The sequence below is a fragment of the Oncorhynchus nerka genome, linkage group LG14, assembly GCF_034236695.1.
Source record: "Oncorhynchus nerka isolate Pitt River linkage group LG14, Oner_Uvic_2.0, whole genome shotgun sequence".
Taxonomy (NCBI): Eukaryota; Metazoa; Chordata; class Actinopteri; order Salmoniformes; family Salmonidae; genus Oncorhynchus; species Oncorhynchus nerka.
This window is the reverse complement of record NC_088409.1, coordinates 35,492,789-35,514,194: the sequence shown is the minus strand read 5'-3', so window position 1 is coordinate 35,514,194 and position 21,406 is coordinate 35,492,789. Positions and strand designations below refer to the sequence as shown.

Genomic DNA, 21,406 nt, shown 5'->3' with positions numbered 1-21,406 from the left:
TCTGTGAATGGTGAAACACTCTCTTAATCACTGTCAATAAAATGCGTAGTCCTCTGATCCGTAGACACTGTAGAATATCTAGTCTTAATATTAGTCTGAATGAAACCGTGTTGTATCTGGCTTTGGATTTTAAAGCCGGTGGTGTTGATGTTGTAATATCCAATAGGGGTCAGTATTATTTGCTGTTCTGAATACATTTATTCATGAGGAAGTGGAACAGGACAGAGTCACTGTTGTACGTCACATTCCTTAGTTGTGATTGGTAGTTAGAGAAAGGGGTATGTTTTTATTTTGTATACATCCCTCTTACTCCACTCTTTTTTTGTCTGAAGCTTTGACGACAAAATGTACTGTATTTACTGTATCGGAAGAGGGCGTTCATTTAAGGCTAAAATGCTCCTCCCCTTGGTGACATCATTGTGTGTTATACCCAGAATACAGCTTCTCTACATTCCTTTGTCTGAAATACTTCAGAGCCCCAACATAGTCATTATTTCGAGTAGGACATTTATATGAATGGCTCATTTAAATTTCAGCAAAATAAAAAATACAGCTATATGATAAATTGACCATTATTTTGATAAATGTATTCAGTTAATTTATTAATTTACAATTGGTTATGTTTAGTTTTATGAATAAATTATGTTATGATGATTGTGACAATGAATCGTTATATTAAGAAATCACATTGAGAAAAAATAAATGTCAAAAATGTAAATAATTCAAATTCAAATAGAATAATAAAGGAAATGTAATCCAGTAAATATGTTTTCTTTCTTACAGTATTTCTAATGTTGAAAACTATACCCATATATTATTATTACTCTCTCCCAGGTGAGAGGCAGTGTAATATAGTGAATTGCCAGAAGGCCTTAGAGACTAGACAGACAGGAAGAGGGGAAGAAGAAGCCTCACACAGCTAAATCAGAGAGATGGCCCCCAGTCTGGAGATCTGACAAAGGGTTAATCCGATTCTCATTTTAGATAGTCGTCGTAGCAACAATCAGATCCGTCTCCTTTGCTCCTTTTGACAGGGTTGTAAGATTTACAGGTTCGCTGAAGATATGCGACTTTATTGTCAGGCTAATTTGAGATGTGAAATAGAGGACGGCTTAAATGACGGAGGTCTCTCTCTGTTCCTCTGCCAGGGTGGGATAAGATACCTAAATATTAAGGAATGAGAAAATCAACAGACACAATGTGCTGTTCACTAGGTGTTTGATCCGTCTGACTGGCACAAGTCCCCCATTGCTTCGAGCTGCTATGTAAGAACTAGAGTTGAGGTTTTCTTTTCATTTTATACATATTGTTTCATTTGTGTGACAGACTGACTGAGATCAGAGCCCATATGCTGTCTACACTTTAGTTATTGAATGTAGCCGACAGTATTTCTGTTTTCTCAGAAAGAGAGAGAGCCCTCTAATCCTCAGTCACTACTAACAAAATATTTATGTGTGTGTGTGTGTGTGTGTGTGTGTGTGTGTGTGTGTGTGTGTGTGTGTGTGTGTGTGTGTGTGTGTGTGTGTGTGTGTGTGTGTGTGTGTGTGTGTGTGTGTGTGTGTGTGTCTAAACACTCCTTCACCTGCATGCGTAATAAATCAATCTTTTGTGTGTATCTGTGCCAATTCAGACCTTTAACGTGTGAAAGTGGCCATTGCATTTATCCTTGAAGGGTTGTTGCTGCCTTTCCGAATAAATATCTGAAACACATAGTGAGGACTTGTGCTCTTCTGTTGCATTAGGCAGATGGATGGTGTCTCATGGCAGCCTGTTTCAAATGGAGAAATAAATGAAGTGTCCAGAAGAGATGGCACCTCAGACCATTTTCTCTTAGCTAAACTATTTCTGTAACATCCTAATGAAGGAGGGCCTGGGGGTTAAAAAAGTAATGGCCTTGAAATACTGACATTTTGCCTGCTAGCAATAGGCTACTGTAACGACTGCCCGAGAAAGATGCTTCTACCCTCTCCATGAGCACTGAAGATGTACTCTTGGCTTTCATTACCCTTTGTAAAAATAAAAAAAAGAAGCCATTTAAAAAATAAAATAGAATAGAAAATCATATGAAAATAAATAGAAAGCCCTTTCCAATCTGACCGAGCCCTCTCCATGTCTGGTTGTGAATACATTTAGCTGGGGCCACAGTATCTATCTCCCTGTTTTCCTTCCATACAAATAACTTAAAGCACCAACGCTTGACCCGAGCCCAGAAGAAAAATGATGTTACACATTCAGAATAATTTGCCGGCATATTATAAGACGTAGCCTCAATCGCCCTTTGAAATAGATACTGATTCTTTAAATTCTTCCCTGGCTGTTTCAGGAAATAGTGAGATCCCAGCGATAGCGCAGCACAATGTGCCTAAAGTTCACTCCTGAACACTCGCCTCCTTCACTCTAAAAGTCATCGGCATTCTGGGCATCCGAGATCTTCTTCATCTGGGAGATCTGATACTGTATCATTGGGATCATAGGGACCAGGCGTTAGCAGCACTGTATGCCCCCCCTCCCCCCCACTCCAACCACTCTCCTACCCCAACTGCCCCCACCACCTTGATCCTATTCCTCTGCCCCCCCCCCCCCCAACCCTCTCAATTCCCAAATCTTCTCATTGCGGGGAGAAGAAGAGGACCTACTAGTTTATAGAATGACCCTGTTTATGTCTTGCAGAGAAAAGAGGAAGCATAACTTGGTGGCTATTATTAATTATTGTTTGTTTAATCACCAAAATAAGCAAATGATTAGTGTTTGTTATCTGTCCCTGTCCAGAAGATGAAGAGCTGTGTACCGGTGGTGCTCAGCGCGGGCCCCAGGTGGCTGCTGGATGTGACTTGGCAAGGAGCAGAAGACAACAAAAATAACTGTGTGGTGTACAGCAAAGGTAAGCTCAATCTCCAGACTGTTGTATACAGTCTGTTATCTCCCTAGCAACACCACAGCAGCCAAACACACGGTCTGACAGACAATTCCCCCACTTAAGTTCTGCTGTATGTCTGTCTCGTTGTCTTTCACTCGAAATATATATATTTTTTTTACATCCCTCTGAAGTAATTTAGTGTATCAACTCAAAAGTCTTGATTAGGAAAAGGGAAAACAACATACAAGATACAAAGTCAGAGGTTTTTGATTTCACGAGGTAAATATATTCCTTCGCTTTTTGTACACAGTCTGAGTGAAATCCTCTCTGTTCACAAATCACAATTCCCCAAAATTATTATGTAGACGATAATCTAAAATTTGCTAATGGCATATCTCTCTTTTTATGTAATGTGGGGTTACTGGGTGGGTGTGACCGTAGAGGTTGTTAGTCTCGAATCACACTGAAATAAAAATGAGGGATTTAGTTGCTGTCTGATACAGCTAGAATGCCCTTATTAGGCAAGCTCAAAATGGCTGCCCATCCATAGTTCATGATTGGGCTTCAGGTTACTGATTGTAAAATGCTAATACGGCACACTGACAGTAGCGTCTTCAGACTTCAGTCTTTATGAAAGCACTGTGCTGCTGACTGGCTGCTGCAGCCCATAATTGGGTCTTGACGGGTGTATCCAGAGACACACAGGCACATAAATAAGTAAATAAAGATGTTTGAATTCAAAAGGGATGCAAGAAGTGGTTTCTATTTATCCCGTTTTCTAAATGATTACCCTGTGACTAGACTCACGAAGGAGCTGAAATGGAGTTTCTTCCCCTCAAAGTGAATCAGAGCGGGAACTGGGATTTGCAGCCCGGATTTTCTTTCGGTCTCCCAATTCTCATCTACTAATCACTAGACTGCACTGGGGAGTTATCCTCTTAACCGGCTACTTAACTTTGTGCTCTTTATCACCAAATCATTAAAGTTTATGATAAGCTGTTAAAGGAGATTATGCACTTCTTTAAAAATCTCCTAATCTTTTTGCCAGGAGACTGAATATATGAAACAAAAAAGGGAGTAATAACAGGATTTGGTCTCGTTTTGTTAAGTCTGTCATTTCCCCTCGCCGTCTTCATAGTCATTATAGAAGACATCCCAGATGTAGTTGCAGTACTGCCATCATCTCACACAGACGGACGTTATGGATCTGTGATCACCTCTGTAGCATTGTCCTTCATATCCCCTTGTTCATAGCATCTAGTTGACCCTTATTCAATTAGAAAAGGAAGTGATGTGAAAGTCAGACCGAAAAGAGGAGTCCCCCAGTGAGAGCCGTTTGTGTTGTATTAGTATAGAGCTGCTAAACCTTTCTCCACAATCACACGCCTGCCAAGCCATAATAGACGATACAGAGGGATAAAATGCAGAAAAATATAATTAATTTCAATTTGGAAGTAATTGTATAATGTTTGTCACCTTACTGTGTGTAGTCATTTTGAGACAATAATTGCAGCTCTAAATCTGTAGGCCGAGACAGAATCAGCATCCATCCAGTTTTTCTATTTCTATGGCCCCAGACAGACTCTGTCTAGTTATTCTATGTATGTGGCCCCAGACAGAATCTGTCTAGTTATTGTATGTATGTGGCCCCAGATAGAATCTGTCTATTTATTGTATGTATGTGACCCCAGACAGAATCTGTCTAGTTATTGTATGTATGTGACCCCAGACAGAATCTGTCTAGTTATTCTATGTATGTGACCCCAGACAGAATCTGTCTAGTTATTGTATGTATGTGACCCCAGACAGAATCTGTCTAGTTATTGTATGTATGTGACCCCAGGCAGAATCTGTCTAGTTATTGTATGTATGTGGCCCCAGCCAGAATATGTCTAGTTATTGTATGTATGTGACCCCAGACAGAATCTGTCTAGTTTCTATGTATGTGGCCCCAGACATAATATGTCTAGTTATTCTATGTATGTGGCCCCAGAGAGAATCTGTCTAGTTATTGTATGTATGTGACCCCAGAGAGAATCTGTCTAGTTATTCTATGTATGTGGCCCCAGACAGAATCTGTCTAGTTTCTATGTATGGGGCCCCAGACAGAATCTGTCTAGTTTCTATGTATGGGGCCCCAGACATAATCTGTCTAGTTATTGTATGTATGTGACCCCAGACAGAATCTGTCTAGTTATTGTATGTATGTGGCCCCAGACAGAATCTGTCTAGTTATTGTATGTATGTGGCCCCAGACAGAATCTGTCTAGTTATTGTATGTATGTGACCCCAGACAGAATCTGTCTAGTTATTATGTGTATGTGGCCCCAGACAGAATCTGTCTAGTTATTATGTTTATGTGGCCCCAGACAGAATCTGTCTAGTTATTCTATGTATGTGACCCCAGAGAGAATCTGTCTAGTTATTCTATGTATATGGCCCCAGACAGAATCTGTCTAGTTATTCTATGTATGGGGCCCCAGACAGAATCTGTCTAGTTATTCTATGTATATGGCCCCAGACAGAATCTGTCTAGTTATTCTATGTATATGGCCCCAGACAGAATCTGTCTAGTTATTCTATGTATATGGCCCCAGACAGAATCTGTCTAGTTATTGTATAGAATATATTTAGTTATTGTATTGCTATGGCCCCAGAGAGAATCATTCTAGTTATTGTATTTCTATGGCCCCATGCAGACACCAGACAGTACAGAATGACTCAGTGATGACTCCACTCTGCATGAAGCAGACACACAGACACACAGAGCCATAGGGCCTCAGTGTTTACATCTCTCCCCAAGTGTTGCTGTTTGTCTGTTTGTCTGTTTTGCGCTAAGAAAGGCAGTTGACTTATGGTAATCAGTGGACATCTCAATATACTGCATGTTCATTGGTTCTCACTGAATATGGCTACTTGGCTCGTGTTCCAATCATCTTGGCTTTCTTGAGGAGTGCCTCAACTAGAGTTGGCACTGTGTTTCACCCTCCCATATCGTAGTTTATTGTTGATGATCTGAAAGTAAAATCTATTGTCAGTGTGCTATGGCTACCACTGAATGTTCACGATCTTCAACCATTGACATTCTATGGGACAGAGAAAAAGAGAGAATTGATTCCCATTGGACTGATGCAGTCCAACAGTGTGTAATGTATAATACATGCTAGTTCACCGTGAACAAGAACTATGTGAGTTTGGTGGAATCCCCATTGGGCTGCCCCGGGCGTCCAGCAGAAAACACACTACCACGGTTACCACATATAATGGGATTTTGTTTTATTCTGTCCTGTGTCCGTCCTGGTTCTACTGAATGTCCATTTAAAAAAAAATGATTTGCCACTCACTGTCTCGATCATTTTGTGTTGTTGATATTGACCAACGACACACTGTATAATGAGACATTTCTAAACCTACATTTCTACTGAGAGTTTACCCTATCAACTACGGCTATATACTGTAGGTTATTATGTCTATGTTTCATATGGCCATAGTTTGTGTTAAATATATATTACTTTAAAATGAAGAATGTCTATCAATTCCCCCTTGAAGACGTGACAATATAAAAAGTGGAATAAACATATCTGTTTTTTACCAGGCTGTCTTTCTATCAGTAGCACCAGAAACAGTAAGCATACAGTGCTGTTTATTTAACATTAGCCTCCCATGCAGACAGCCAGTATACTGTAGTGCCTCAGCACAGAGCACAGCAGTCAGCCATTACTAAAACTCTCAACTTGACTGCTGCACCAACTCATTATCGAGAAATCCACCTGGAACCTCCACAATGCTCCGCGCCACACATGGACAGTTTCTTTGAACCGCTGACGTTTTCTAGAAACAGGCAGCGAGTCTGTGGAGTAATTACACGTTACAGTAACGCAGAGGGAGGGAACTGGGGGAGAATTGGTGGAGAATTGGTGGAGAGATATTGAGGGAGCGACAGGGACAGGGAAAGAGGGAGAGCAAGTCAGAGAGGGAGGATATCAGTGGAGAATTGGTACATTTGATGAACAATATGGAAGTGTTTATTAATTTAGAAAGGAATGCGTATTATTTAATTGCCTCATTTTTGGGGTGTTTTCATTATTCCACTATTGAATCAAAAGAGTGGCGTTCAGTAATTAAAACAAAAAGAAACAGAAAGAAGAAATGGGACAATATATAGAAATATAATTTCAGGGTCACTCCTATCCACAATGTCATGAAATACACTACTGCCATCATATAACACTGCTTTGAATTGATTTATTTATTTATTCTTGTTTTTTTGCCTTTTACAGAGAGAATAACTAAACATAATGTAGGCCTCCAAGACCGGACATTGAATCCACCAATCATTCTGCATGTTTTACAGTTCGTCAGATTTCTTGGTACCTACTGTCCACACATTACATGACATGTATATCATCATTACCAGTATGACAGTAAAGTCAGAATGGCTGTATTCAGAGCTCTCCTATTGTGCTCGACCATTATCACCTGATATCTGAGCCCTTAGAAACTCACCTGGGCTCTGTCTTGATATTATGTCCTATTATTCTAAGGTCACCTGAGTTTTTCTAACGTAAGCCTCTTAAGCGGACCACATTCAGATACAGCGTGTCCAATATGTCTCTGGAGAAAGTCGGCCATTGTTGGAGCGTAAATTGACCAATGTACTAGAGCGTTTTGCATAAGCCCATACGGTGTAGAATTAGACTGTAACTCACTGCTGTGTCTTTCTGTTACTTCATGTTCACTAAGTCTTCGCCATCAGATCCCTTTTCTCACTCGTCCGTTGTTCACACGCTCTTAGCCAGAGACCTCGGAGGTATATGGGGGACTTGCGGGACATGGCTAGGTCTTTTTAGATTCACTTCTCATCAACTGAAACCTTAACTGCCTTTCCACAGTACTTTTGAAATTGGATCTGATTTTTTAAATATTCTGTCCAAAACAAAATAGGGAAAATTCAGAATAAGAACATGCTTGATTTAGAAAGGGGGAAATATATCGTAAAAACTGTTTGGGACTGGGGGAGAGGAGAGAGAGAGTACTGTAACAGTTCAGATTGAATTGTTCATTTCAACCCTCCCCTTTAAAACGACTGAGGCAAATAGGAGGTGCTGAGGTTATTATCTGTTATCTGGGAACATGGGGAAATAGTGTGACTGAATAATAACTAAACAACTGACACAATGTCAAAATTGTATTATCAGTGTATTAAAACAAAATTGTACCCTAAAGGAGGCCCCACCACAGCTCAGAGCAGCAGAGTAATTATGTTTAATTAAAATACAACAGAGATCAACAGAATCGTTTTCATTAGGAAATTATTAATGATTCCGCGGCAACAATAATTGATTGCACTGAGCCAGGCGATAACTGCACGGTCAGGCTGGAGTGAGGGGAGTGCTCAGACTGTACCCTGGCTGTAGTGTAATATTAACTGACTGGCAGGCAGGGGTATAGTATTGTACTGTAAGACTGGACTGGAGGCTGGTGATGGTAGGGAGGGGAGTGCTCAGACTGTACCCTGGCTGTAGTGTAATATTAACTGACTGTGGCAGGCAGGGGTAGAGTATTGTACTGTAAGACTGAACTGGAGGCTGGTGATGGTAGGGAGGGGAGTGCTCAGACTGTACCCTGGCTGTAGTGTAATATTAACTGACTGTGGCAGGCAGGGGTAGAGTATTGTACTGTAAGACTGAACTGGAGGCTGGTGATGGTAGGGAGGGGAGTGCTCAGACTGTACCCTGGCTGTAGTGTAATATTAACTGACTGGCAGGCAGGGGTAGAGTATTGTACTGTAAGACTGAACTGGAGGCTGGTGATGGTAGGGAGGGGAGTGCTCAGACTGTACCCTGGCTGTAGTGTAATATTAACTGACTGTGGCAGGCAGGGGTAGAGTATTGTACTGTAAGACTGAACTGGAGGCTGGTGATGGTAGGGAGGGGAGTACTCAGATTGTACCGTGGCTGTAGTGTAATATTAACTGACTGTGTCACGGTGGCAGGCAGGGGTAGAGTATTGTACTGTAAGACTGAACTGGAGGCTGGTGATGGTAGGGAGGGGGGGTGCTAAGGACAGCAGACTTCATTCTATAGAATGTGAGAAGACTTAGCATCCTACACATCATGCGTAAGCACACAGACCGAAAAGCACACACACGCACGTGCACACACACACACACACACACACACACACAACACACACACGTTTGTTCTTGCTTCATTCAGCAGAGACAGTGAAAGACAGCCCAGACTCTTCCTCCGAATGCCTTTTATGTGCATTGTTCCCTCACTGTTGGTGGAGGCAGACTGGCGGGCGGCTGGCCTCCCCCAGCAACACCACCACACACAGACACCAGACACCAGGCTCTGTCTGTCACAGCCCCCACTCTCTGAACATCCACCACAAACAAACCACAATACACAGACGAGACAAGACATCACCCAAATTAGGACGTTTCCACAAACTCTCATAAACCTAATTGTGACACACAGAAAAGACAGAAGAAAACAACAAGTCAAAGTGATGGGCAGCACTGATGACAAACAGAAGAGAGGAGAGGCACGCTGTGTTTCATCCATCACTCTCCCCAGTCAGGCACTATGTTGTCGTTGCAGTAGGGGACAACACAGACAGACGGCCGCGCGTCCTTGTATCAATGCCACTGAGGGTGTCGTGTCACGCTAATGAGCGTGTAGCCTAGCTGGCCGCTCTCCCTCCCTCCGTAGCAGGAGGGTTTTTGACTCACTCTGCCATTCACTCTGCATATTTAAATGCCTTGTAAAGCTTAAGTAGACCCACTTTTCCATGTCAGGGCAGCGTTCAATCCTGCTGTGCCCATTAATTATGATACCATTGTGCTCCGGTGTGGCTAATAAGAGTGATGTATTGCACCCTTGTGGCATTATAATCATGTCTAGTGAAGTACCTGGACTGTCTGAGCACTAGGCTTCTCTTTAGAGCACTTGGGTAAAAAGAGGCAGCTCTTCTAGCCTACTCTCCTCTCCTGTCCAGGGTTGGTTAATGGGCTTGTTCTGGAGAGTGGGCTGTTGATTTAGCTTTAGCATAATTGTATAATCGATGATGAGAAATGCCTGTGTATCGATCTGGGTGAAGCAGATGGAGCTGTCTGTCTGTGAGCCCAGCAGGGATTTTAAAAGCTCTCCCTGAAAGAGGTACCGGTCCTGAGGACAAGAGGAAACAGGGTGTGATTTTCAGACATAAAACAATTCCTTGTACATTAAAATAATTGTCTGCGAGGTTTTGATTAAGAGGATTACTGTTGCTTAGTTAAGGAGTCCATTCTATGCGTCTTTAAGAGCCTCAGCCCTGGCCTGCTTTTAGAACTGTTGTGCATGATTCACCTCTCCTTCCTGGCCGCTCGGCCTCGCCGCCCCCACCATGGCACAGCTGTCGTAAGTAGGTGTGAAAAGCATTGTCAATGTGCTTTACGATAAAGCTCTGTGGTGGGATGCCATTGGTCACGATGAACCCCCACCCACCTTCAGCTGCAGCAGAGAGCGAGTGGAGGAGAGGGAGAGAGAGAGAGGCCTTCTCCGGGGTGCTTTTCATCTGCAGTAGGGGGTCAGAGAGAGAGATCAGTGGGGTGAATGAGTGTTTAGACACACACACACAAACACACACAAACACACACACACACACACACACAGTTAGAGCGAGGAAGAATAGCGAACTGCATGGACACCCTGCACATGGCAGAAGATGGGAAGAAAATCACTGATGGGCACTAGAATGAAGATACAGTATCACCTCTATCACCCTGGTCACAATATAATTACATTATAGGGTTCATTGCAGGGATTTCATTTCTCTCCTTCCACATTGTATATCTCTTCATAAATACAGTTTGGAAGAAAATATATCAGATTTTTTTCTGAAGAAATAAGAGGACACATTACAAAATAGTTTTGTGGGGTCGCTTCTGTGTTCGAGGGGGAGAACTTCCTGATAACCTTTATACATACCTCTGCAGCTAATCCATTTTATTGATTGCACATCCGGCTGTGCGAAAAAACATATCCCTGCAGTCTTTAGAGTGTGGTATCAGTAGGGTATCACTTTTTCTCATTGCACACCGCGCAGGAGCACACAGAGCTTGCTCCTCCATTGCTGGCTTATCTATGGGGTTTATGATGCTCTGGTCATGGGGTCTCAGCCGTTCCACCCCTCTTAAACCCCAATGCCATATGGGTAAGGACAGGGGGACATACAGGTGTAGGAGGTGGGTCACTCAGCTCCATGAAGAGAGGAGGCTGGTAGTTTTGTGGCAGAAGTACAGTATGTATGGTGATGCTGAGGCTCATGCTTGTACCCCTCCCCCATCTCCTCCACCCTCCCCTACATCCCCCACCGTTCCCCATCTACCCCACTCCGTCTTCCCATGCAACTCCTGGAGTGTCAGAGCTGAGTTGACCTCTGCCTGCCTAAAGGGAGGTCGCAGTGCTCCGTAGCGCTCTGTACCACTGGGTGACAGAGATGGGTCCCTTGGCCCTTCTGTGTGTGTGTGTGTGTGTGTGTGTTTGCGTGTGTGTGTGTGTGTGTGTGTGTGTGTGTGTGTGTAGCGAGCAGAGAGCAGACAGGCGTGCTGTAGGTACAGTAGTGTAGTGGAGAAGACGTGTGTGTCGACCGGGTCAGACAGGGCCATCCATTCTCTGAGCCCCTGGGAGAGGGAGGGAGGGAGAGAGAGAGAGAGTGAGAGAGAGAGACAAAGTGAGAGAGGGAGTGAGGGAGAGAGCAAGCGGGAGAAAGAAAGAAAGAAGGGAGAGAGAGAGAAAGAGGGAGAGAGAGAACATGGGAGAGCGAAAGAGAGGGAGAGAGAGAGAGAGAGAGAGAGAGAGAGAGAGAGAGAGAGAGCGTTGATACACTGCTTCTCTTACTCTATCAGACACTAGGTTGTGTTCCTCCATGCAGTGCAGTCAGTGGAACACATCTGTCATCTGTCCCTGTACCACTTCAGCTACTACAGTACCACCGGGGTTTGGAACACTTCTATTCAACCAACACTGTAATGTGAGCTGTAGATGTTGTCAAATGTGGTGAGTGTGATTCTGAACTCTCTTAGTGGACTTTACACAGGGAGTTATGAATATCAACATTTTTAGGGCAATGACTGACATGTTTTGCTGCCGTTGGTGCAGCAGTGTCCACAATGTAGAACGCATTTAGTATTGTACATGTAGTCTGTAGGATTTACTATAGACAAACTGGAAGCCATAAGGAGAGTGGTTGCAGACCACAATGGTTTGCTGTAGTAGGGGCAGCCACAGAGGTTTTTCAATAACATCACCCGGCCCATGGCAGCTACAGTGGACCTCCCATTCCTATCATTCCTAACACCCTGCTCTCCCTCCTGGTTCTGGTCGATGTCCTGGCCTTCCCTGCTAAGCTAAGCCTTCTCCATGGGTACTGCATATTGTTGAATAGTGGGCTGGTAATGCTGTGTTCCAATGCCATTTGGAGTCACTCTCTCTGTCCCCCAGCTCTCAGGGAGAAGGAATCCTCAACCCCAGCCTCATAGTCTACCCTGTAATCTCCCAGCCTCCTCTCTGTTGTCGGGTACGGCGCCTGGTGCTCCCCGCTCTATCCCACAACCCCCTTCCTGCTCACATCCACCTCCACCATTTTAATCCCTTTGACCCAAACCCTCAGTGTTTCCCTGTATCAACAGCTCCTGAAGATTACATCCTTCCACCTCCTGTACTGTAGTGTGTGCTAGCTACAGTAGCTAGCCTAGCGCTACTGTATTACACCCAAGCCCAGCAGTACAAGTTTGCTACCATATGACAGCTAGTGCCTACAGGCAGTCTGCGGTTAAGTCTCTAATTAACCCACTCCAGAGTAGTATGTTATGCCACATTGTCACACTGGTCATTGCAATATAGTCACTCCGCCTATACAGTCTACCCACAGTCTAGCCGCAGTCTATACAGTCTACCCACAGTCTATACCGTTGACCTGCAGTCTATACAGTCTAGCCACAGTCTATAAAGTCTACCCACAGTCTATACAGTCTACCCACAGCCTATACAGTCTACCACAGTCTAGCCACAGTCTAGCCGCAGTCTATACAGTCTACTCACAGTCTATACTGTTTACCTGCAGCCTATACAGTCTACCCACAGTCTACCCACAGTCTGGCCGCAGTCTATACAGTCTAGCCACAGTCTATACAGTCTAGCCACAGTCTATACAGTCTACCCACAGTCTACACAGTCTACCCACAGTCTACCCACAGTCTATACAGTCTACCCACAGTCTATACAGTCTACCCACAGTCTAGCCACAGTCTATACAGTCTACACACAGTCTATACAGTCTAGCCACAGTCTAAACAGTCTAGCCACAGTCTATACAGTCTAGCCACAGTCTATACAGTCTACCCACAGTCTATATAGTCTACCCACAGTCTGTCTATACAGTCTACCCACAGTCTATACAGTCTAGCCACAGTCTATACAGTCTAGTCACAGTCTATACAGTCTACCCACAGTCTATATAGTCTACCCACAGTCTGTCTATACAGTCTACCCACAGTCTATACAGTCTACCCACAGTCTATACAGTCTACCCACAGTCTATACAGTCTAGCCAGTCTGTCCTGATACTCCAGAGCTCACCCTGCAGAGAGAGTACAGCTCTACCTCTTTCATGTAGTGTTTCTGGTAATGAGTTTGGGCGTTATTGATGTGAACTTATGTGATCATTACATAAAGAACAACCATTTCTCTTTCCCTCGTTGGTTTTCCTGTGGGCCACATTAAATCAAGCCTCCGACCTACACTCTAGTTAAATGAAACACTATCAGCATGTTGCCCTCTCATATCTGAGAACAGCCCTTTATATAGCAAGGCCTGTAAATGGTGATTAGTGAGTGTTTTGATTAAATTCTACCACGTGTGTGTGATACTGTGGTGGAGGCCGATCACACCCTGTCAAACACACTCTCTCTTTGTCTCCATCTCTCCCTCTGTCTCCATCTCTCTCTCTCTGTCTGCCTCCATCTCTCCCTCTGTCTCCATCTCTCTCTCTCTGTCTGCCTCCATCTCTCCCTCTGTATCCATCTCTCTCTCTTTCTGTCTGTCTCCATCTCTCTCTCATCCTGTCTGTCTCCATCTATCCCTCTGTCTCCATCTCTCTCTGTCTCCATCTCTCCCTGTCTCCATCTCTCTCTCTCTCTCTCTCTCTCTCTCTCTCTCTCTCTCTCTCTCGCGCTCTCTCTCCCTCTGTCTCCATCTCTCTCTGTCTCCATCTCTCTCTCTCTCTCTCTCTCTCTCTCTCTCTCTCTCTCTCTCTCTCTCTCTCTCTCTCCCTCTGTCTCCATCTCTCTCTGTCTCCATCTCTCCCTGTCTCCATCTCTCTCTCTCTCTCCATCTCGCTCTCTCTCCCTCTGTCTCCATCTCTCTCTGTCTCCATCTCTCTCTCTCTCTCTCTCTCTCTCTCTTTCTCTCTCTCTCTCACACACACAACTTACTCTCTCTCTCTTTCTCTTTCTGCACGGGCCCCTCTCCTCTCGTGTCCATGCGGAGTGCATGACTGATTTAAGGGCCCCTTACAAACGGTAAGTTTGCAAAGTGAAGACAAAAATGAGAGACAAATCACTGAGCAGCACTCCCTCTCAAGGAGAGGAGCAGGAGAACAGTGAAAAATATATATACACACTATCCTGTCAAAAGGCTTTTGGCTTATCTTGAGTGACTGTCAAGGCTGGGAATATCACGGAATGGACAGAAATATATAAAATTAATAAGCTGCTGGGTGTTGTCGGGAGTTATGATGCTTCATAAATCCTGGTTTGATCATGGCGGACAAGGCTTAAATCCACAGCTGCCTAATGCGCACAGCAGTGTTTTGGACCGGATTTCATTCTGTTGGAGAGATAGAAGCCCTTAGCTGGCAAAATACCATTTTTCATCTCTCTCTTCTCTCTTTCCTGAGTGACAAATATATATATAAAATATATATATATAAAATATATATATAAAAGAAGCCTAAGGGAAGGAAGTTGACTGCTATTACTACCTGTAATAGAAGGGCACAGGCACAGCAAGGTGAAACCTGGGCCAAAGAGAGAAAAACACTATAAAAAAAAAATTGCGAAAAAGAAGAAGAAATTGGTAGTGACTTATCAGTTGTACTTCCTGTGCCGGGTGAAAGGTCACCAAGGCTTTGTTTGTTTGGTATACTAAGAGGATGGATGCTATCTCTCCCGCCATCCCAAACACTTTGCTCTGTGGAATGGCCTAGGTAATATTTCATGTCAAGAATTAAGAAAGCCTTCCTCTCCTTTTCTCCATTCCATCATCTATCATCTCTTTCAGGGTGTTACAGTTATACAGCTAGAAGAAACGGTGCTACCTACACAGAAAGAAAAAGGGTTCCACGTCTCGCTTCATACTGTATGTGGACCTCAAAATGGTTCTAAGTAGAACTACAGCCTTATTTGTAGCAGTGTACAGTACAGTAGTTCATGTATCACTTCCTTTCTTCTCAAAGGGAATGTTTTATATTATATGACTGCAGACAGAATGCATTACTAATTAAAGTAGATGTCTAATCTCAAGGGCTTTCCCTGTCAATAAACACCCCATTATTAGAAATGAAGTGTCTTTAATATAGAAGAGTGACATTTTGAAATGTAAAAATGCATGTCACAGTGCCTGAGTCAATAATATCCCAGTTATCCTCCCAAATGAGACAAGATGTCAGCGCTTGAATATGACAACAATAACATGTTTGCTGGACCAAATCAGAAGAATGGAATTCCAATTTGAGTTGTTTTGTTATATTCAGCTATGGGCTATGCTTTTCTTCTCAATAAGAAAATACATATTTAGAGCCCGTTCCACACAACCCATTCAATTCCTAAACCATGTATTTCATTCAAGTGTCTCAGAGTTATACACTAGTAATACCTTCTCAGATGAAGGTATGACAGTAACGACGCAGGAGGGCCTGGAACTGTAAAACAATAAGGAAAAGTCTATTATTATCAGCTTTTAATGTAATTACTGTAGCAGTTTAGATAAAGCTCAGTAGGACTTTATCACTGGTGTCGATTTTCAATGACTGTATGACTGATTCAATTTACACTGTATAAAGATCTGTAGATATAATGGAGCAATGGACGTGGAAAGGCAGGGTTGTTTTGGAGGATGTTGTGCCACATCCAGCAGTGTGCCACCTGTGTAGTCATTCACAGCCATGTGAAACCATGCAGATGCCCATGGCTCTAACTATGAATTATTCAAGCAGCCATTCCTTCAGTCCACATGCAGCAGAGAAGTTGTGCTCGCTACTAAACACATTTTATGTTACCATCCTGGCTACATGTGAAGTGTAGCACATTGTAGACGCAGGATAATTACACCACTCCTCTCCGAGTTTAACGTACCCCCAGAAACAGCCCTGCCTGCCTGCCTGCTTGTCTGTCTGATATCAATTGTCTGCTTTACCCAATGGAGAGAGAGGCTGCTGGGATTGACTTTGTAGGCTATGGAGAGTGGTTGTGTTATCTGAGCCCCCCTCAATGTTATGTAGTATTTCATCTACTGTATGTGTGTCAATGCAGGAGAGGTTGACTGTTACTGTACTTTAGGGGGTATTAGGAAGAGAGTAGAGACATAGAGAGGTTGACTGTAACTGTACTTTAGGGGGTATTAGGAAGAGAGTAGAGACATAGAGAGGTTGACTGTAACTGTACTTTAGGGGGTATTAGGAAGAGAGTAGAGACATAGAGAGGTTGACTGTAACTGTACTTTAGGGGGTATTAGGAAGAGAGTAGAGACAGTGAGGTTGACTGTAACTGTACTTTAGGGGGTATTAGGAAGAGAGTAGAGACATAGGTTGACTGTAACTGTACTTTAGGGGGTATTAGGAAGAGAGTAGAGACATAGGTTGACTGTAACTGTACTTTAGGGGGTATTAGGAAGAGAGTAGAGACATAGAGAGGTTGACTGTAACTGTACTTTAGGGGGTATTAGGAAGAGAGTAGAGACATAGAGAGGTTGACTGTAACTGTACTTTAGGGGGTATTAGGAAGAGAGTAGAGACATAGAGAGGTTGACTGTAACTGTACTTTAGGGGGTATTAGGAAGAGAGTAGAGACAGTGAGGTTGACTGTAACTGTACTTTAGGGGGTATTAGGAAGAGAGTAGAGACATAGGTTGACTGTAACTGTACTTTAGGGGGTATTAGGAAGAGAGTAGAGACATAGGTTGACTGTAACTGTACTTTAGGGGGTATTAGGAAGAGAGTAGAGACATAGAGAGGTTGACTGTAACTGTACTTTAGGGGGTATTAGTAAGAGAGTAGAGACATAGAGAGGTTGACTGTAACTGTACTTTAGGGGGTATTAGGAAGAGAGTAGAGACAGAGAGAGGTTGACTGTAATTGTACTTTAGGGGGTATTAGGAAGAGAGTAGAGACATAGAGAGGTTGACTATAACTGTACTTTAGGGGGTATTAGGAAGAGAGTAGAGACATAGAGAGGTTGACTGTAACTGTACTTTAGGGGTTATTAGGAAGAGAGTAGAGACATAGAGAGGTTGACTGTAACTGTACTTTAGGGGGTATTAGGAAGAGAGTAGAGACATAGGTTGACTGTAACTGTACTTTAGGGGGTATTAGGAAGAGAGTAGAGACAGAGAGGTTGACTGTAACTGTACTTTAGGGGGTATTAGGAAGAGAGTAGAGACATAGAGAGGTTGACTGTAACTGTACTTTAGGGGGTATTAGGAAGAGAGTAGAGACATAGGTTGACTGTAACTGTACTTTAGGGGATATTAGGAAGAGAGTAGAGACAGAGAGGTTTATCGATATTGATAGTAATCCTGTCACGACTTCCACCGTGTTCGGAGGTCGACGTCACCGATCTTCTAGCCATCACTGATCCATTTTTTTCAATTTCCATTGGTTTTGTCTTGTCTTCCCTCACACCTGGTTCCATCAATTACATGTTGTGAATTTAACCCTCTGTTTCCCCTCATGTCCTTGTCAGATTGTTTGATTGTATGTTAGTGTGTTATGTGTTGGTGCGCGACGGGTTCTTGTACCCACTTTTATTTATCTTGTATTTTGGTTATGGAGTTTTGTTAAGTCTATTAAATGACTCCATTTATACCAAGTTCGATTCTCCTGCGCCTGACTTCCCTGCCACCGACACACACGCTATTACAAATCCGTCTCAAAATCTTTACACTAGCAAATTGTTATCAGAATAACCGTGTATTTCTCTAATACAATTCATCAATATTGATTTTCTTCAATTTCTACAATTTGTTTTAATTTATCATCAAACCGACAATCATTTAGAAACAGAATATTAGTGTTGTACAGTAGATTTTTCTTATCTGCAGAAGATAACAGCACTTTGTTACAGTTTGTCTCTGGCTTTGCATAATCGTTTTATGTGCGCATTGGCATATTGTACCATGGCATATAAAATATGAATATTACATGGATTAAAATCCTCAATCTTTTTTTCTTTTTTCAAATCCTTAAGTTGAAAATCGTCGTCGTTATTGCATTATTGCAGCCCCCATATTGAATAGGCCTAATGGAGATTTCACATTAGTAGACTCACACCATGACAAATGTTTAGCAGCATAAGGGAAATGAACTTTTCTTTTTAATAGCACGGCCATGTCTTGTGGTCTATCGGAGAGTTTTTCCACAGGCTTTGCCCTGACCTTCAACTCTGTACTATCTCCCAATGTAGAAGTGTGTGTGTGTGTGTGTGTGTGTGTGTGTGTGTGTGTGTGTGTGTGTGTGTGTGTGTGTGTGTGTGTGTGTGTGTGTGTGTGTGTGTGTGTTTTTTTTGTGTGTGTGTGTGTGTGTGTGTTTTTGTGTGTGTGTGTGTGTGTGTGTGTGTGTGTGTGTGTGCGTGCGTGCGTGCGTGCGTGTGCTGTATGTGATGTGTGTTGGAGAGAGCTGGAGAGAAAGCAGAGTAGACGCGAGAGAGGGAGTGATCTTGGTTTGCAGCCCAGTCCCAGTCCTGGGATGGGCACGTTGGGCTCAAAACACAGGCTGCACCTCCTCCTCTAATCTCTGTAGTGAAACACCTTGTGGTGGGCCACACACACACACACACACACACACACACACACACACACACACGCATACACACACACACATACATAATGCCCCTGCGTCTGAGAGGGTTGAAAGCTGCTCCAGCATTCCACGACAGAATGGAGGGACAGGCCTGTCGATGAGGGGGGAGAGAGAGAAGGAGGGAAGGAGGGAGGGGAAGAAGGGGGAGGCCTCCGCCTTGATAAGCAGGCCTGCCTGGGTGAAGTGGAACGCCATGCCGTTCACTCAACGTTACTGCTGCTGTGGTTGTTCTCTCCCACTCACTATCAAAACAGGGGATAGAAAAGAGGATGAGGCGAGCTCTTCATCCTAATGTTACTCTAGCATCTAACACAAAGAGAAGACATCTGAAGAAACTCCCTGCTCCATTTCTTCTTCTCTATCATGTGGTTGAAAGCAACAATGCCACATGTAAATGAACACGTCGTCTCGCCTGCCACCGTCTCTCTCCGTAGTTTAGACTACAACATGATGCTTGACTGAGCAGCCTCTTCAAGTCAACCAGATTGTATTAAAGCAGTGGTAGAATTTGATATCGAGCGACGATGATGCTCTGAAATCGAGATCAAAATATTACAACGTCCCTCAAGATCAACATCTTTGTATAACAACGACTGGTTAAAGGGAAAGGATGACATCCTCCATATGAGAACATGTTCAAATATGTACCTTTAATTGTCAAAGGGACTGCTCTTTACTGCTGTTCTAGTTGATAAACAGTGACTTTAATAGCAGTGTTTATCCATCTCGCTGTTTACGTCATATCAAGCAGAGGCTGTGACTTTTAGTGCAGTTAGTTGTTGATAAATACATCATAAAGTTTGTTTCTCCCCAAGTCAAAGAATCCCTTCTCTTTGTCTTTGTAGCAGCCTTTCACATCGACAAGAGGCCAAAACCCAGAAGAATAAGACGTTTAGGAAATCTCTTAAATAGCGGCTCGGAAGCGAAGGTTTGAGCTTTGTCGTCACGCTTGAAGAATTTCTTTTTTAACGTACTGTAATGTGAAATTCAGTGGGGACTAGTTTAATTGAGTTTTACACAAACCAGTTGGGAGTAGCGCTGGAAGGTAGGTGATGTTGAGGTTTTTAATCTCCAGCTCCGGAGAGGCTTGTTGACGAACTGGTTCTTTCTCTTTGTGGGGAAAAAAAGAGGAAGCCTAAGAAATGATACATCCATGGATAAAACCAATTGGCAAACCTCAAAGGGACGGGGGGTGATAAGGCAAATCCAGCACTTGTAGAGAAATAAAAGAATCCAACTGTTCATTAAAAGGAGAAACAAAACAGACGATTGAGGAGGCAGGCAGGCAGCAGACTGCTCTGTGTGGAGGAGGGAGGGAAACAGATACAAACAGAGCCAGCACTGCTATCAGAGGAAAGGATTGGAAAATAATCAAGGATTTGTGAGGAGAATTAATAAGGAGATAGGGACAAATAAGCATTTTTTTCTGCTCTCTGCAAAATTAGGAGGGATGGCTACAATGATCTAACAGGAGGGATGGATGGCATAAGCTACACAGACACCTAATTATAAAGGATGACCTAGAATATGGAGTCTCTGCTTTGCTTCTATGTTACACTATTTCACTATTAGGCAGTAAAGTCTACGCTAGCCATTAGCCAGGTCCTCAATTTATAGAATATCGCATGAATGAATCATTATTTCAGTAAAATTGCAATCCTCTTTATCTTATACAGTCATTATATATAATATAGTTTATGATGTTTTATTACTGTTTTGCATTGTAGAAGTCCTGTCCTGTGTGAGAATGTGTGAGAATGTCTGCTTCTTCTAAGATTGTATATATTCTGTAGACAATGTGCATCTGTTTGCTGTGGTCTGTGAGATGAGGTGAGTAGCCAAGCTAGAACAGTTTATTTAGTGACGGTGGTAGTTCCTCTCGTCGAGCAGGCTGGCTGGGTGTCTCTCTGTCTCTATCACCTGACCATGCTACGGTAATGAGGTCTAGAGTCAGTGAGACTAAAGGTGAGACAAACAAAGGACTAATGAAAGACTGGAGGATGGAGGGATGAGGGAGGAGGGAACGGAGGAGAGGGGAAATAATCAGTACTGGTATGATCAGACGTTGAGACATTCCATTGGTGTTTGGTATGAAAGAGAGTCATTCATCAACATATCAACACAAATATGGAGTAGATTATTGTGTTTGCTTAGCATGGACCCTCGTAAATAATGGAAGTCTCTACTACCCCGCTGTAGCTGGTAGTATTAATTATAATTACAACGCTGATAATGTGCATGCTTCTTTTATTACGGGGAGCTGAATCAATTTTACAGTCTTATTCAGCCTCACAAGGTCATGCAAAGTTACCAGGGTGCCACATGGAGGGTGGCTCCTTGTAAAACGCTCCTTCCTGCGATCAGGAACGAGGATGTGCAAAGCCCGCTGGATTAAGTCTACCGCCACCTCGTCAGATATAGACAGCC

The 21,406-nt window shown here is 43.2% G+C and overlaps 1 protein-coding gene across 1 annotated transcript in view; it reads left to right on the top strand.

Moving 5' to 3' along the window:
* zfpm2a (zinc finger protein, FOG family member 2a) overlaps positions 1-21,406 on the top strand; it is a 167,088-nt gene that overhangs the window by 109,023 nt on the left and 36,659 nt on the right. Inside the window, exon 5 of the mRNA XM_065028025.1 lies at positions 2,770-2,881. Coding sequence (XP_064884097.1) covers positions 2,770-2,881 — 112 coding nt within the window. The remainder of the gene's footprint in view (positions 1-2,769; positions 2,882-21,406) is intronic.